This window comes from Lytechinus variegatus, chromosome 14 (genome assembly GCF_018143015.1).
Source record: "Lytechinus variegatus isolate NC3 chromosome 14, Lvar_3.0, whole genome shotgun sequence".
In the NCBI taxonomy this organism is placed as follows: Eukaryota; Metazoa; Echinodermata; class Echinoidea; order Temnopleuroida; family Toxopneustidae; genus Lytechinus; species Lytechinus variegatus.
Window position 1 is genome coordinate 4,374,968 of NC_054753.1, and position 15,661 is coordinate 4,390,628.

Sequence of the window (15,661 nt, forward strand, 5' to 3'; positions counted from 1 at the left end):
TAAAGTATTTAAATAAGTAAGGTTTAAGAAATAATACCTTGTCCTCCATGTTCCACAGGAGTAAGTGAATTAGATTATGTTAAATAAATGAAACAAAATCTACTTAAAACATGAATTACAACAGTCGTCACCTGAAAGATGTTATTTCATCCCATTCTTCATAAGAACGTATATGTATATTATACAAGTCCGCACACGAAAGTGTAAAAATAATAAACATACACATGTAACACAAAGCGCGAATAACAAAGCAAGCAAATTATTTTGAAAAAAATTGGTCAGCAAGTCATCTTAATCATCTTGATTTAAAGCTTTGAAGAATGAGACATTTTATAGTAAGACATATTTGTCATTTAAGATAAATTGAATTGATTATAAATTGTTTGCATGTTTATGGAAAACAAGAATAAAAGAAAGAAATTATAATAAAGTAAGAAAGAAAGAAAGAAAGAAAGAAAGAAAGAAAGTAAGAAAGAAAGGAGAGAATTATTTTAATAGTTAATTTACCAAAAAAATAAAACCCAGCCTAATGATACAGTCAGAACAAACGCACTCCAGGCAAATCAAAGCTTAATTTACGTTCTATCGAATTGAATATCAATGGTCTGTGTGGATTCGGTTTCGCTGGTGTAACTGTCACATTGATCACTGAACTCGTATAGTATGTACCGGCAGGCAAGCTACGTATCGGAAACCAGAGGAAGCTATCAAATAATTTCCTTGTCCCAGTTTCTCAAGATGAAGATCGATTTCAAGGAAAGTCCACTTCTGAAGTCCTTTGCCTCATATTTAGTTGTAAACAGGATACAGTAAGGTAGATGTAGGAGTGAGGGCCATGTTCAAGTTGATTTTGGAATAATCACGGGTATATACGCAGCTGTGTGTGGCATAGTGGTGTTCGAGATTTAAACATTAAGTTACACACTGACCAGTGACGTAATTCTAGTCCCAGCAATGTAAAAGATGGGGGAGATATATTGATTGACAAATATATTGATAGGGTTGAACAAATAAAACCTTTTGGGGGAATTCAATTTCAAACGAGTGTATTATGTTGCCATTTTTACTGCTAAAACAAATCTAATAAGTATTTTGGTTTATTTCTTATACACATCATTCCAGGCTATATACACCTGTACGTTATATCTATATTGTCTTGAACTCAACTAATGTAGGAACAAGGAAAATCTTTATGTTTATTCGTATTTTGTCTACAGCAAGTATCCTTATCATCAATTTCATTGATGCCGAACAGGTCCATCATATCATCATGGGGAATATGACACGATACATTGTGTTGATATCAAAACTACATGTGAAACATCCATTCTGAATGATTATCAAGACTGTGATTTTGTTGATATAAACTAACTTGATGAAAAGCAAGTAATGAATCTATTGGCTAGGAACCCTTTTAAACGTTGGTACTGAATTGATCATACATTCGATCATTCAGGGGCCCGGCGTGTCATCAAACATGTCAAAGGGCTTGTCATACGTATTATCCGACAAGGAAGTTGTTTCACAAAGATTTAAGTATGACTTAGGTCGCACTTAAATGTCGACGCGTACATGATATGTAACGCGCAATCTTATTGATCAATACGCAGTAGTGCGCATCCTCTTGGCATGATCTGACCAATGCTGTCATGCCTTTTATACTGCGCGCAACTAGACATTTAAGTGCGACTCTAAGTCATACTTAAATCTTTGTGAAACACCCCCAGTACTGTATTATCTAAGAGCTACTGTGGTAACAATTACTATCAGCCAATAATGCTCAAGGAAAGTTGTCAAAGCTGACAATTTGTCGGATTAAAATGTTTATTAAACCATGGGTTGTTGTAGGTCCGTGATAAAATGCTTCAATGATTCAACCTTGAAGGACTCATTGGCTTGTAAGGGGGGGGGGTGATATCCCTTTTTAAGACAGAGTATAGAAGAAAGAATTATACCTGCATAAACAAACGTATCTTGCTAAAGATAAGATAAAGGCATATGTGTAGTGGATATGTTAAAAGTAAAAATATTTAGACTACATTATGCACGTTCATGGAATAAAGGTCTGTTCTAGCATGTATAGCTTTCCATTAAATAAGTATATCTTATTTGGCTATTAAATATCTAATCGTTCCTGAAGTAAAAAGTGAAAATATATTTCATTATAATACAAAAACAGATGAAGCATTTTTGCAGATAAATAAATCATTTATCTTTTGTGAATAACTGCAATTTATAAAAGTAATGATCACAGTTTACATTTATAGTAGGCTAAAGGTTCATACGTATTGTCTGTATAATAATTATTGTTTCAAAAATATATTTTTATGTATGTCATCATAATAATGCTTTTAGAAAGGGCAAACATTTTCAAAAGCTTTATTTTTCCCGTAATGGCAATATCCCTTTGCCTATGCCATATCAATAATTTGCACATTACATAATGTTTGCGATATAAAAAGATGTGAAATTTGCCGGTACTTATACACAGCTGCCTAGTAAACTGATCCCGGAACATTCATGTATGAAGTGATATCATGGATATCGAGTAACGCTAAAATTGACAGGGTGTGGTTTTCTAGGTTAATGACTATTCTATATGATTTACTGCACTGTGGGCACATTGCAAAGACGTATAATCTTAGCAGTACGATGTGACATGAAACATACAATCGATTGATCTACCGAGCGTAGTTATAAGTATATGTCAATGATGTACACAAAGTGAAATAATTGTAAATATCAAGCGTTTCCACTGTGACTGCAAGTTGTATCATTCAATCGGTATCGAACATGATCGTTGAGGAAGTGATCAGGGGAGCTTTTCATCAATATTTTCATCCGACAAGTTGTCAGATCTGACATCTTTCCATGATTTTGATTGGCTGAGAGGCACTGATCCTATGGTAACTGTCGGATAAAATGGGACTTGTCGGATAAAACGTCCGACAAGTCCTTTCATGAAACGCCCCCCCCCCCCCCCCCTGGTATATATATTTAGGGAAGAATCAGAGTCCTATTATTCCTTATACTGAATAACGGCCATTCTGATCGCTTACCGATTATTTTTTAGAAAATAAAACAAACGGTTTATGTCTGCATTATTTTGTCATGTTTGTGCATGTTTGCAGTGCATATAAAAAGAGTAGGCCTATGTGTAAATAAAGAAACTACTGATCTTAAACAGTCCTTTAATGTGTCAACAGTCACAACCTCGGTTACATGTTTTATTTCTTGATAGATAATTAAAATTTCCGAGAAATTTGAAAACTGGAGAAGGACACCTAGATCCTGTAACATATAAGACTTAGCAATTGATCTACTGGCTGATACTTATCAAAACATAATAATCAACGCACTCTGTCAGAAATCCTTCCTACGATTATTCAGTAATTTTATAATTCGAGGTTCTGAGTGATCATATCTCAAATTTGTGACTTTTTTGTAAGTGATACCAACAATAAAGAATATATTCTTCGAAAAGAAAAATTATACAATACTACAAAACTTTCATTTCCTCGTTTATATTTTTCCGCGTTTATGAAACCAAATCTATATCATCACATATTTCTCCTCCAATAAAACGAGTAGGAACTAATTATTTCCTTGACAATGAACTCGTGGTTATTGAACTAGTAAACCCTAGCAGTGGTTATTTGTTCACTCGATATACGTTTTAAATAACTTGTCTAATCATATTTACCGATAAACAAAAAGGCTGTACAAAGAACTCAATACATACAGCACTTATAAGAACATATGCATGGTTACCAGATGAACTATTTCGGACTTTTCGCCATTACGGATAAATTCCATTGAAAATGCAAGAACAACGACATATTTGAAAGTGTTTGTCCGTTGCGAATCTATATCGGTTGTCCCAGTCCACCAACATTATTTTGACAAAGGCTGCTCGACTCTCTCTAATATGATCTTAATTGCATTTTCTAAGGTAGTTTCCTCGCAGTATGCAAATATTCAATAACTTTTTTTTATTTGTTATCCGATTTTGATACAATTTTCAGCATTTTGCTCTTTTAATTTTACTATATTTAGTGAGATATAAATATATTCAGTCCGGAGCATCCCTTTAACGCATCTCCTCCATGTGGACATGAATGGGATAGGCGACACCGCACTTCCGGTGTAACCCTCTTCTCGAAGTTGGTTGAATATTTCGATTTGATTCTGATTTGAAATAACCATAGAATTTTCAAACTGCCCAAGCATTGTCAAGTGGAGTAACTCCTTCTGAACTCCGGAGAAACTCCACTTCGGCTGTCAGCATGAAAGTGCCTTTAGTGACACAGAGTAAATTGGTCACTCTGAACGCTCATGAGCATTTCACACTCCCATTTACAATGTTTACACACGTGCTACATCACAGCTCATAAGAACCATTACAAATCAATCCCTCTATATACACAATTCACTGAGATTAATCAATATAAAAAAAAATATTTGATACGTTTATGGGGTACTTGTCCAGCTCAAACAAAAAATTATGTGACCTGAAATTAGACCAACAGCAATTTTGGTCAGGCAACAGCATGCAATAAATATGGGAACTGCCTTGCCGATAATATTCATTAAAAAAAAGTGCATCCTAGCATCTCCAAATACCAAGGTATTAGAGAATATGCAATGGGAAATATTTGTATTTTCATAATTTCATACAATTTTTCCCCCTTTTTTTTTGGGGGGGGGGAATTTCGATGAATTATCTCTATTTTTATATAAACATGTTCGAAAGCATTACGAGAGGACGAATTGCCCACGTATGTCCAAATACATTTGTGGGCAAGACAAAATGTATATCAGGAAATTCCTTAATGGTATCAACTAGCAATTCTTGAAAGCAGGATTTGATCATAAAAATGTTGTTACAGTCACAATACTATCACATGTCACACTATGTATTTTTCCCCTGGAATTACAGCTCAATTATTATTCCCACACGGAACGGCAGAAGGGGACGCTCTTCTTGCTAAAGGAGATGATGGGAACTCTGGTGAGATCGTTATCTCCACCAATTTTTCTTTATTTGGCGTCGATTACAAAAACCTATATGTAAGTAGAAAGTTAAATTAGTAGGCCTTCCATGGATTTTTTTAAAGAGATTCATGATTTTATGGTAGCTCTAAGCTATGGATTTTACCCAAGATAGTTTTTTTTCCTAATGCTTTCTTTTAATGAATGTTATATTGTCTTCAAAATTAAATGTTTAATAATTTAACAGGGGCCCGTTGCAGAAAGAGTTGCGTTTAAACGCAAGCCAAAATCAATCGCAAGTCCCAAATGCGCGCTGTTCATTGGTTGAAAATCAACTTGCGCATGACTTTCAGAGTTGCAGTTTATTGCAACTCTTTCTGCAACGGACCCCAGAACATGTTACAGGTTTTTGATTGAATACCTATTTCACAGTTATTTTCTATTCATACAGCCATGGAGCTATTGAAGACATACGATACAGCGTAAACTTTCACAGTCATCATTTGATTGACTTCACCTGACAAAAAAATTTAAATGCCTGGATTGTAAGCTCTGGTTTAACTTAAACCATGGTCTTGTTTAATTCTGAGCTATTAGCCCAAAATATAACAAATTGTGAGCTCATAAAATGTAATGAGTTTTTTTTCTCAAAAACTTTGATGGAAGAATTTTTTTTAAGTTGTCATTCTCGTTCGATTATGTTTGAAGTGAGCAGCAAAACGTTCTGTAAAACTGCATTAAATTGTATCTTTACATTTTTATAATTGAATCTAAACTTTTAGAGCTTGAATTAAGGTAATATTGAGTTCAGAATGGTAACCAATGCATTTGTATATACAGGTGACGTCATTCTCACTTTGCCTCCATTTAGTTACTTTCTTCTTACCCCCCCCCCGCCACCAAAAAATTAAACAATAAATGAACCATTCCTTTAATATGCGAATAGGTAAATATCAACGGCGCTGTTTCCTTCTCGACGGCCATCAACTCATACTCACCCGAGCCCTTTCCCCTGGATGACAATCGTGCGATCATCGCGCCATTCTGGACTGATATCGATACTTCATATGGAATGGGTCATGGTGACGTCATGTATAGACAGCTACTTCTAACCAATCAGACAACAGAACTTTTCGAACGAGTCAATGGGATTGTTCGTAATGTTTCAACGGATCGGGACACATTCAAAGCAACCTGGATGTTCATAGCAACTTGGAGTGATGTGGCTTATTATGACGCACTCGATCCGTCGGAGCTTGTAAGTAAAATTGAGCATACGAATGATGTAAATCTGCATATTCATGGTAAAGTAAATAAAGGTCATTTTGGTTAAATATGTCAATTTTGTCACACCGTTCGTAATTCTTGAGGGTATTGCCTTGAAGAAATATTACACGTAGCACCGGTGATTCCCAGTGCCATGGGGTCCATATATTTTCGATGTTTCATTCTTATAAGCAAGCTGTCACGTCTATGAGCTCTCGTAAAAAACATAAATGTGATTGCACTATTGATAAGGTATGATCTAAACGATTTTTTGGGGTAATTCTATTGTGTTTTTAGTTGAATACATTCCAGTGTGTTCTCTTGACGGATGGGGATTACTGCGGAGTAATAATGATCTACAATGATATCACATGGACTGGCCAAGAAAGCGCTCCGGAAAAAAATGCTCAGGCGAGTACAAGTGTTTAATTACATATATTGTTTTATTTTATTTCATTTTTTAAAAACAAGTGCAAACCTGATAATGCATATGACATTTCCATTTATTTGAAAGCAGGATAAAAGAGCATTGTTGATTAATTGCCCTGCTCAAGGGCATAGGTGCCGCGGCCGGGGATCGAACCCGGGCTTTCCATATACAGCCAGGCGCCTTAGACCACTCGGCCACGGCACCTCCACTTGTGAACGATTATCAAACTCCTTGTATCGAGATATCCATCCACTCTGATATTCACTTTTCTATAAAGCATGTATGAACAATAGACAGCATAACGGTAAAAATGTAACAATCACAAAAACATACAATTAAATGAATTGAGTATATGCTTCTACTAATCAAATGATAGTTTACAATGATTGCAGACTGAATTTCAAATAAATATGACAATTATACAATGTAGTCATAGGCCTAATTTTGTCATATACTTGCATTAGTAGGCTGGATTTGATGCTGGAGACGGTACAAATTACTATACGATAGAAAGTTCGAGGACACCCGAGATCATCGACATCGAGACAAAATCAAACATGGGTCAACCAGGGATGTGGTTGTTCAGAGTCGATGGTTTGACGATCATGGACGCAGCGTGTGAAAATGCAGGTAGGATGTTATCCGAAAATTGCGATTCTATTAGTACCAGTACACAGAAATGTACATTCATTAATTGCAAGAGCTGATTCCGAGGCCAACTGAGCCAAGACCGAGGGAAGCCCACTAAAAAGAGTACATGTTTTTGCTTGTTTGTTTATTAGCCTGTCGAGTTTGGTTGAAATTTGTTTCAGTAATTCACCATTACTTTTCTTCGTTTTTTTTCTGGATTTTCCTCTAATCCCCCCATCCAAGACGCGGGGCAACCAAAATCGCAAAAATAATAATAATTATTCAAGAAGACTTTATCTCAATCATGTGGGAGTATTTCACGCCATCGGCAAAAGAAATATAAGCAATTCAGGGTGGAACGCCGGGACGCATCCAGCTTCCACCAATGGGGCGGTAGTGCTAACTAAAAGACTAGAGTTAATTCAAAGACAAGAATAATAGATTGCGAGCGCGAAGCCCGAGATCATATTTTTCAGACGTCATCCACTCCATACTTTTTTGTCATTGTATGAACTATTTTTTATTTTTCTCCTATTTGTCATGTAAAACAAATTGTTATTCCTTTCTGGTCATGTGGAGTTGCCCTTGTTTTTGTGGTTCAGTCAGGTTTATCATTGTCAAATCTTTCAAAATAAAAATATTATTTAATTCAAATAACTCATATTTTTCAGACATGAAAATCGAACACTTTGCAAGTTTGCAATAATGAACAAGATACATACATAAATAAAATAGGAGAGTAACATTCGTTATAAATGTTGAGAGTTTCATCAAATTTGGATTACAAAAAACGAAATTATTGACATTTAAATAAATCATAATTGTTCTTTTTTATTTTTATGTGTAAATGATGTGTCTCCATCATGATAAAAAAAAGTTGCAAGAAATAAATAGTGCATTTATCAGTTGTCAATCCAACTGGTTCAGTTCTTCGGAGTATTTGTTTATTAAACCTCATTTAATACGATAAGATACAAAAAGAACGGCAACAGAGGCGTACCTGGCATATTTCGTCGGGGTAGGGGGGGGGGGGCCAGCAACAATGATGGGCAAGGTTAGTGGGTAGTAGGGTTGGACGTATAGGCATATTTTTTTCAGGGGGGCTGATAGTCATTGCTTGAATATCAACTTCACAGTTTTAGGTCAATTTACACAAAATAATAATTGCAAATTGCGAGCTCGAAGCGCGAGCTGAAAAAAAAAAGTCGACCTAAAACGATGCATTTTGTGCACTTAATTACGAATAGGATGGGTATCTTCCTTAATAAATTATATAACTTATGCGAGCGCGAAGCGCGAGCTAAAAAATGATATTCTTAACTGGACACTAGACATACTAAGCAGTTTTACTGGATGGGTATCTATCTAAACAGTCGTGCGGGCGCGAACCCGAGCTAAAACTTTTGATATTTCGACTTAAAAGGGAATGAAACCTTTGGACCACGTAGGCTTGTCACGGAACAGAAAATTCAAAGAATAAGAAAAAAGAAAGTTTGAGAAAAATTGGACAAATATTGCGAAAATTATGAGCATTTGAATATTGCAATCACTAATGCTATTTGAGATCCTCTCATTGGCAATGCAACAAGGATGTGTGATGTCACATGTGAACACCTTTTCATTTGATGGACTATATAATACCCCCAAAATGTCTGTTGCTGCTTTTTCTTTATATAAGGTGGTACAAACTCTTTTAATATCCATGATGTGTTCTTTAATAATACTACATGCCCTCCAATAGAAAGAACACATGATCAACTGATAGATGTGAGAAAAGAGGCAATTTTAAGTGAAATACATGTATATAGTAAACTAATGGGGAGAGTTGTTCACAAATGACATCACACATCTTTGTCTCATTGCCAATAGGAGGATCTCCATAGCATTAGTGATCGCTATATTCAAATGCTCATAACTTTGTCATTATTTGTCCGATTTTCTCAAACTTTTGTTGATCTCTTTCTTTGATTTTTCTCTTTTTACACAAGCTATCTTGTTCCAAAGGTTTCATTCTCCTTTAAGAACTGGATATTCTGAGCACTTTTAGTAATCATGAACGAGTTGGTTTCTAACCGAATAACCAATTGATGTGAGCGCAAAGAGCGAGCCGAAAATTTGAGATATTCCCCCTTGGAAATTGGACAATCTAAGCACTTTTTTTAAATTATGAACAGGATGGTAGTTAAAAACAATTAATTTGTGTGAGCGCGAAGCGCGAGCTGAACATTTGTCATATTTCGACCTGAAAAACGTTTCATTCTAAGCACTTCACTGATTTATGAACAGGATGGAATTTTATGCGAGTGCCAAGCTCGAAACTGTCAACAAATTGATGATATATTTTTTATATTTTTGATTTTTTATATTCCGACCTGAAAACCGGACATTCTAAGCACTTCATTTAACTATCAACATGATGGATATACCTAAGCAGTTATATATGAGCACGAAGCGCAAGCTGAAATTTTTGATATTCCGGCCTTAGAACGGGATATTATACTTTTTATAACCGTAAACAAATTGGTTTCTAACTAATCAATTGACGCGAGCGGAAGTGCGAGCAGAAAATTTTTGATATTTTTACCTGAAAACAAAACATTCATCTTAGGTATCCAATTAAAAATGATGGGAGTGCGTAGCGCGACCGGAATTTTTGTTATATTACCTAAAAGTTATTCTGTACCTTGTTCCTGCCCCTTGTCAGCCCAGTCCGTCCTCACTATCGGTACAGAGAGCTCTAAAAGTAGCATTGCGTAAAAATGACAATTTACCGAAAAAAGTGTACAGTTTTATTGACAGTTACCGACAAAGATGCTCGAACTAAAAAAAAAATAGTTGGAACAGCCCCCTGTGCCCGACAGTTCATCATTTTTTCCCCGAGAGTCTGCAGACCCGAGATTTCGTTTTCCCCTTTCTCTTAAACTCTTTTTTTTCCTTTTTTCCCCTTCCCCCTTTTTTCTCTCTTTCCATTTTTCCTTTTTCTTTCCCTTGTTTGCTTCCTTTTTGTCGCTTGTGACTCGTCAGAGGGGGGGGGGGGGGGCAGTCTGCCCCCCCTTACATAAATGCAAATCTTTAAAATTTATATAACTTTGCTATTTGTCATCCAATTTTGATCACATGTCAGTATTTTGCTTTGTGAAAAAAATTACATTCTTAGCACATTCTCAAATAATGAACAGAACTTGGGTGTTGGCACTATGGGGTTGCGCTAAATTATTGAGTGGATTCTAACATGTATTCGAAATATATTGATTAAAACTGTACCGACTATGAGAGACGTCCAAGAGCAGTTTGTTTTTAAACGCTCGATGTTACTAACTTCACAAAATATAATTTAATTGTTGAATGTTTGGATTGAAATTCGATGAGATATACACGATTGTCCCATATCTTGCTTGTATTGAATTCATCTTAATGTATCCATGCTTGCACATGATTATTTTTTTTTTCATTTGCACTATCAACAGAACAACTAACCATTTCCCCTCGGACGCTACCAATGCTAGGTGGTACCAGTGTTATAATTTCGGGCAAATGTTTCAAGCAATCAACTCGAGACATTGAATGCGCCTTTGGAATCTACCGTGTAAAAGGTTATCTGACGACGACCAACAGCGTTACCTGTGTGACCCCAGCGATGTTTGTTTCCGGGGTCATAGATGTTCGGCTCTCACTAGACGGAGGCTCGATATTCAGTTATGTCGGAACTGTTGTTGTAGGTAAGAACTGTTAAATAGCCATGCTCGGAAGCTTCTTGATTTGTGCATGGACCTACAAATCATTGTGAAATAGTAATCTACATGTAATATTTCTCTTCATATCTGTTTTTCTTGGTGTATGATGGTCACTGTGAATTGATTGAAACTTGAAAGATTATAAATCCGTGATTAGACATTGGTATTGTACAAAATCTATGCGCAGGAGACAACAAACCACGTGTAGTACGCACGTCTGTGCAACTCAAAGCTATATTGTGTCAGGCGGCTTGTCAAAGGTGTGCGTGCGTTTTTACCTTTATATTCTGCGGCGAACCCGCTCAGCGTGCCATTGTCCATTTTTCTTTCCTACGGGTCAGTGCTCTTGCCATTTAAGACGACAGCGTTCCCTTTTGCAGCGAAAACGGAAGCGTGCGCTTTTATCTTTTCTTTTGACACCCCCCGTTGGCTCTCCGATTAGATGTTTCTGCATGAGCGCCCTCTATGTCCACAATATCGACGTCTTAGGCAAACTATTAAACGAGCGATCTCTGGTCACTGATCTGGATATCGTTGTGTCCTTGTATCGGTGTGCGTAGTTCAGTGAGGTGTATATTTTCAAAAGTTACGCTTTCACATTTTTTTGATAATTTTTCGTTTCGGGTTTCAGTATATGACAAAATTCAATAAGATTTAGATTTCATTTCTTTAATAGAACAATTAAGCTTTAGACCTTTAGCACGAGCATGTTGTTTTATTTTGAAGAACATACCGTTAAGAAATTGAATTTCTGAAAGTAAGTGTTCAGGCGAGGGTAAGATTTTTTTTCATCACACTGAGCCCGCACAGTCAGCATTGTCGGGTGAAAAGGAAAGATATGGAATTGACCTTAACATCTTTGTAAACGAAATGCAAAACCCCACGCAAAAGATGCAATATAAATCATACCTTGGTCCAAAAATGATGGCGTTTAAAGCAATACACTGAAACGCTACTGTGAAAAAAAAACACTAAAAACATAAAATGCAAACGTTTTTTGGTGGAAAAAAGGCTGAAAACTAAGGGCAGCGTTGAAATTCAAATTTGAGCTTAACATAGGTCTATGTTTAATTTAGCCCTCTTGTCAATTTGTTTTTGCTGTGAAATGTCCTTTTTTGAGGACTCTTTTTTTGGCGATTTTGCCCCCCCCCCCCTTGTGGAAAATCCTAGATACGCCACTGCATTTGTTTAAACATTTGAATTCTAGAAACTTATATATTCACACATAATACAGATGCCGTGCAAAACAAACGAATAAAATATCATTTATTTGAACTTTAAAAAATAAATTGGATGCTCAAGCTGTCATATCGGTCATTGTAGCTTAAATGCACAATTCTTGAGTTTCATTGCCCGAAATTCAGAACAAAAAGTACTTTCGTTACTTTTTAAGACCATAACAAACATCTTTACCTTCGAACGAAATCAAAAGCACTTAAAAATGATTATTGAAATTATCAAAGTTGAGGTAGTCTTGACCATGAATAGAGTCGAGTGTTTATAAAGGAATTATAGCGTCTTCTATTAATCCCATTCTACACTTTAATGACCGATGGAAAATATCGCGTGAATCAAAATGCAAATTAACACATTTAAGTGACTCCGACATGATATTGGACAGGAAAATCTATACTTTTTTACCTTGGATCCGTCTTTATTCTCTTATATAAATTTCCCCTGTGATCTAGAGTGCTCCGTGACCTAGTGTTCTTGATTACCATCCTGGAGCCACATAACCGAAAGGGGTCTGGGGCTGAGGCCTCCACAAGTACCATGATTTTATGCATGGTGACCCCACCCCTTCAAACCAGTCCGCTGGGGGGAGGGGACTTAATTATTTCTTTCAATTTTCCTGTTCTACTTATAATATTCAATTTTGTCAACTTAATTCTGATGGCTTCTTTTTTCATCCAACTTAATTTCTTCCTTTGAATTTTTCTAAAACTTTTCTATACCTATTCTTTTTTTAACCTTCACGTTTTGACTTGAACAATACGTGCATATTGCCGTTGATTTCTTCTTCCTATCAAATATTTAAATTAATCTGCAATGTGTGTATGTCAAATTATTGCAAAATAGATTCCCAGTGTCTAAGGTAAACATAATTTACCGACGTAAAGTTAGTAATACGAAAGCCTCTTTGGCCTACTTTCCCTTCCAACTTTGTACTTCACCTGTTAATCGTATAGCTGCATTCTGCATAGCTTGCATATTTAAATATGCACCAAAAAATAAATTAACGTACAGAAAATGGTAATACCTCGGTAACATTTGCTCTACGGCGGCCATACAGCGAGTCGAAAACAGCCGTTTTATTCATTTTATTAAAACCTATATTTAGCAGGTCCAAAAACTGTTAAAATGACTGTTTTCGACTCGCCTTAAAACAAATGTGACCGAGGTATTTAGCATACTAGATCAACAAGAATGGAGTGCATGCTGGTGCGGATCCTGCCGGAGTAACACAATACAATCCAATAAGCGCCGTATTTATTTTGAACAATAGTTGGGCTCTCAAAAGTATTGCGGTCTATTTTGTGACCTCTACTAAAAGAAGTAGTGGGTCTATATTCTGCGCCCCTCCCCCCCCCCCTTTGAGAGCCATTATCAATTTTGCTAATGTAATAAGATATTTTTACACAAGTGTGCCCCCTTTATTTGAAACTCACAACATGTATTTTAATGAGAACATGTCGTTCATACACAAATGAGGACCTTCACTTTAGCCTGGTAAACAGAGAGATGGTAGGCAATAAATATAACTCAAATGTTCACATTAAGAGTAGACCTATAAAGAGGGAAGTTACATGGTTAATCAAAAATGTGTTGATAAAATATCAGTCGAACGTTATCTGCTTCGCCAAATAAGTTTTATGTAATATTGCTCTTTATGAAGGCAAGCATTAAACTACATTAAATGTCGAAATGTTAAGAAATATAATGGAAACCATATCAAAATGCACATTACGAAAAGAAACAAAATCAAGGTTCTAGTATGGGGACAAAACAAGAACAAGAAAGTCCACATTGATGCTCATTTTAATTCCCCGAAAGCCGGACATTGAAAATGACATGGGCCAGCGCATTGCAAGCTGTATTTAACGGCTTACCCCATTGACAAGGTAGATTTAAATTACCCCATTCTTGATTGGGGAGATTAACGTATATTCTTGAACATAGAGGTGGTCTGACGGGTTGCGGATTTCAATAGAAAGATTGGTAGGGGTATGTCAAGGGGAGATTATCACTTTGTCAGCGCGGGTGACTGTCTTGATACTTTGATGTTCCCCGATGTGCCTTCTATTCGAAAACCGTGTTTGCAACTAATCCCAATTATGAGACTATTTGGAATCAAAATGAAAGCCTAACTGCACCCTTTTCATAGATTTCGTTTGAAAATAAAATACTTACGTTTTAGGTAAATTGGAATATGAGAAGGCGCTTCATAATATGTAAACCAAATAGTGTCACTTTTAAGCTTTATTCTTTTAAATCAAATTAAAAATATATGTAAAATAATCTCACAAGCCTAATCTAAATAGTGCGAGCATGAAGCGCGCGCTAATTTTTAAATTTTTATTTCATGTATTTTGTCCTAAAATAGCATTCTGTCAATGCTTGTGATCCTAAACGAGATGAATGAATTCAGTACGCATTGATCGTTCTGATAAAAAAAGAATCTGTTAACGGCTGCTTTTAATTATTTGTAAATGAAAACGTTACATATTTCAACAATCAAATAATGCGAGCGCGAAGCGTGAGCTGAAAATATTTACTTTTCTACCTGAAGAATAGAAGTTCTAAGCAATCTTTGTAATCATGAAAAAGGTAAATACATAACTAAGCAAGCGAAGCGAGCGCGAGGAAAATTTGAGATTTGTAGAATTGTGAGTGGATATGGATCACATTTAAAAAAGGAACATATATGATTCATTATTATTACTTTGAGTTTTGACATAGGGCCGGGAAATTCTAAGAACAATATTCCATCATGTGAAAATTATGACTGTCTTCCTATTTCTCTTCTTATCTAATCGCGAGATGAAACTTTTTGATATTCCATTCTGAAAAAGGGACAATTTATCAATAAATTAATTCATTAATCTAATAAACCTAATCAGAGTGCGAAATCTGTCAATATTATATATTTAAAGCACTTTTGTAATTATGAATAAGATGCCTGAGTTGATATATTTTCAACAATCAATGTGCGCGCAAATCGCCAGCCGAAAATTGTTGATAAACTGTCATAAAATGGAGATTTTAATTAGTTTGTAATATAATTAATATTGAAATTTTCATAACTCACCAATCAATATGCGAGCGTGCAGCACTAGCTAATATTTTTTTACAATCTGACATGAATAGGGATATTCTGATAACTAAAATGGAATACAGGAAAATAATAGGTACCTGACAAATCAAATTTTGTGAGCGCGCAGCGGAAGCAGAAAATGTTGATATTCAGACAATAAAAAAATAAAGTTTTACAGAACACTTTTTAAAAATGAAGTTCGACTTCCGATTTGAAATATGTTATGTATATTGACTTCAAAATTTGATATTTTGAGTTCCATATATGTAAATCACCTAAAAGGCAATGCAAGCG

General features: G+C 35.6%; 1 protein-coding gene across 1 annotated transcript in view; it reads left to right on the forward strand.

Annotated features, from left to right (window-relative positions):
* Nucleotides 1–15,661, forward strand: part of LOC121427880 — a 62,453-nt gene that overhangs the window by 3,279 nt on the left and 43,513 nt on the right. Inside the window, exons 3-7 of the mRNA XM_041624453.1 lie at nucleotides 4,940–5,070; nucleotides 5,939–6,250; nucleotides 6,556–6,669; nucleotides 7,156–7,318; nucleotides 10,786–11,037. Coding sequence (XP_041480387.1) covers nucleotides 4,940–5,070; nucleotides 5,939–6,250; nucleotides 6,556–6,669; nucleotides 7,156–7,318; nucleotides 10,786–11,037 — 972 coding nt within the window. The remainder of the gene's footprint in view (nucleotides 1–4,939; nucleotides 5,071–5,938; nucleotides 6,251–6,555; nucleotides 6,670–7,155; nucleotides 7,319–10,785; nucleotides 11,038–15,661) is intronic.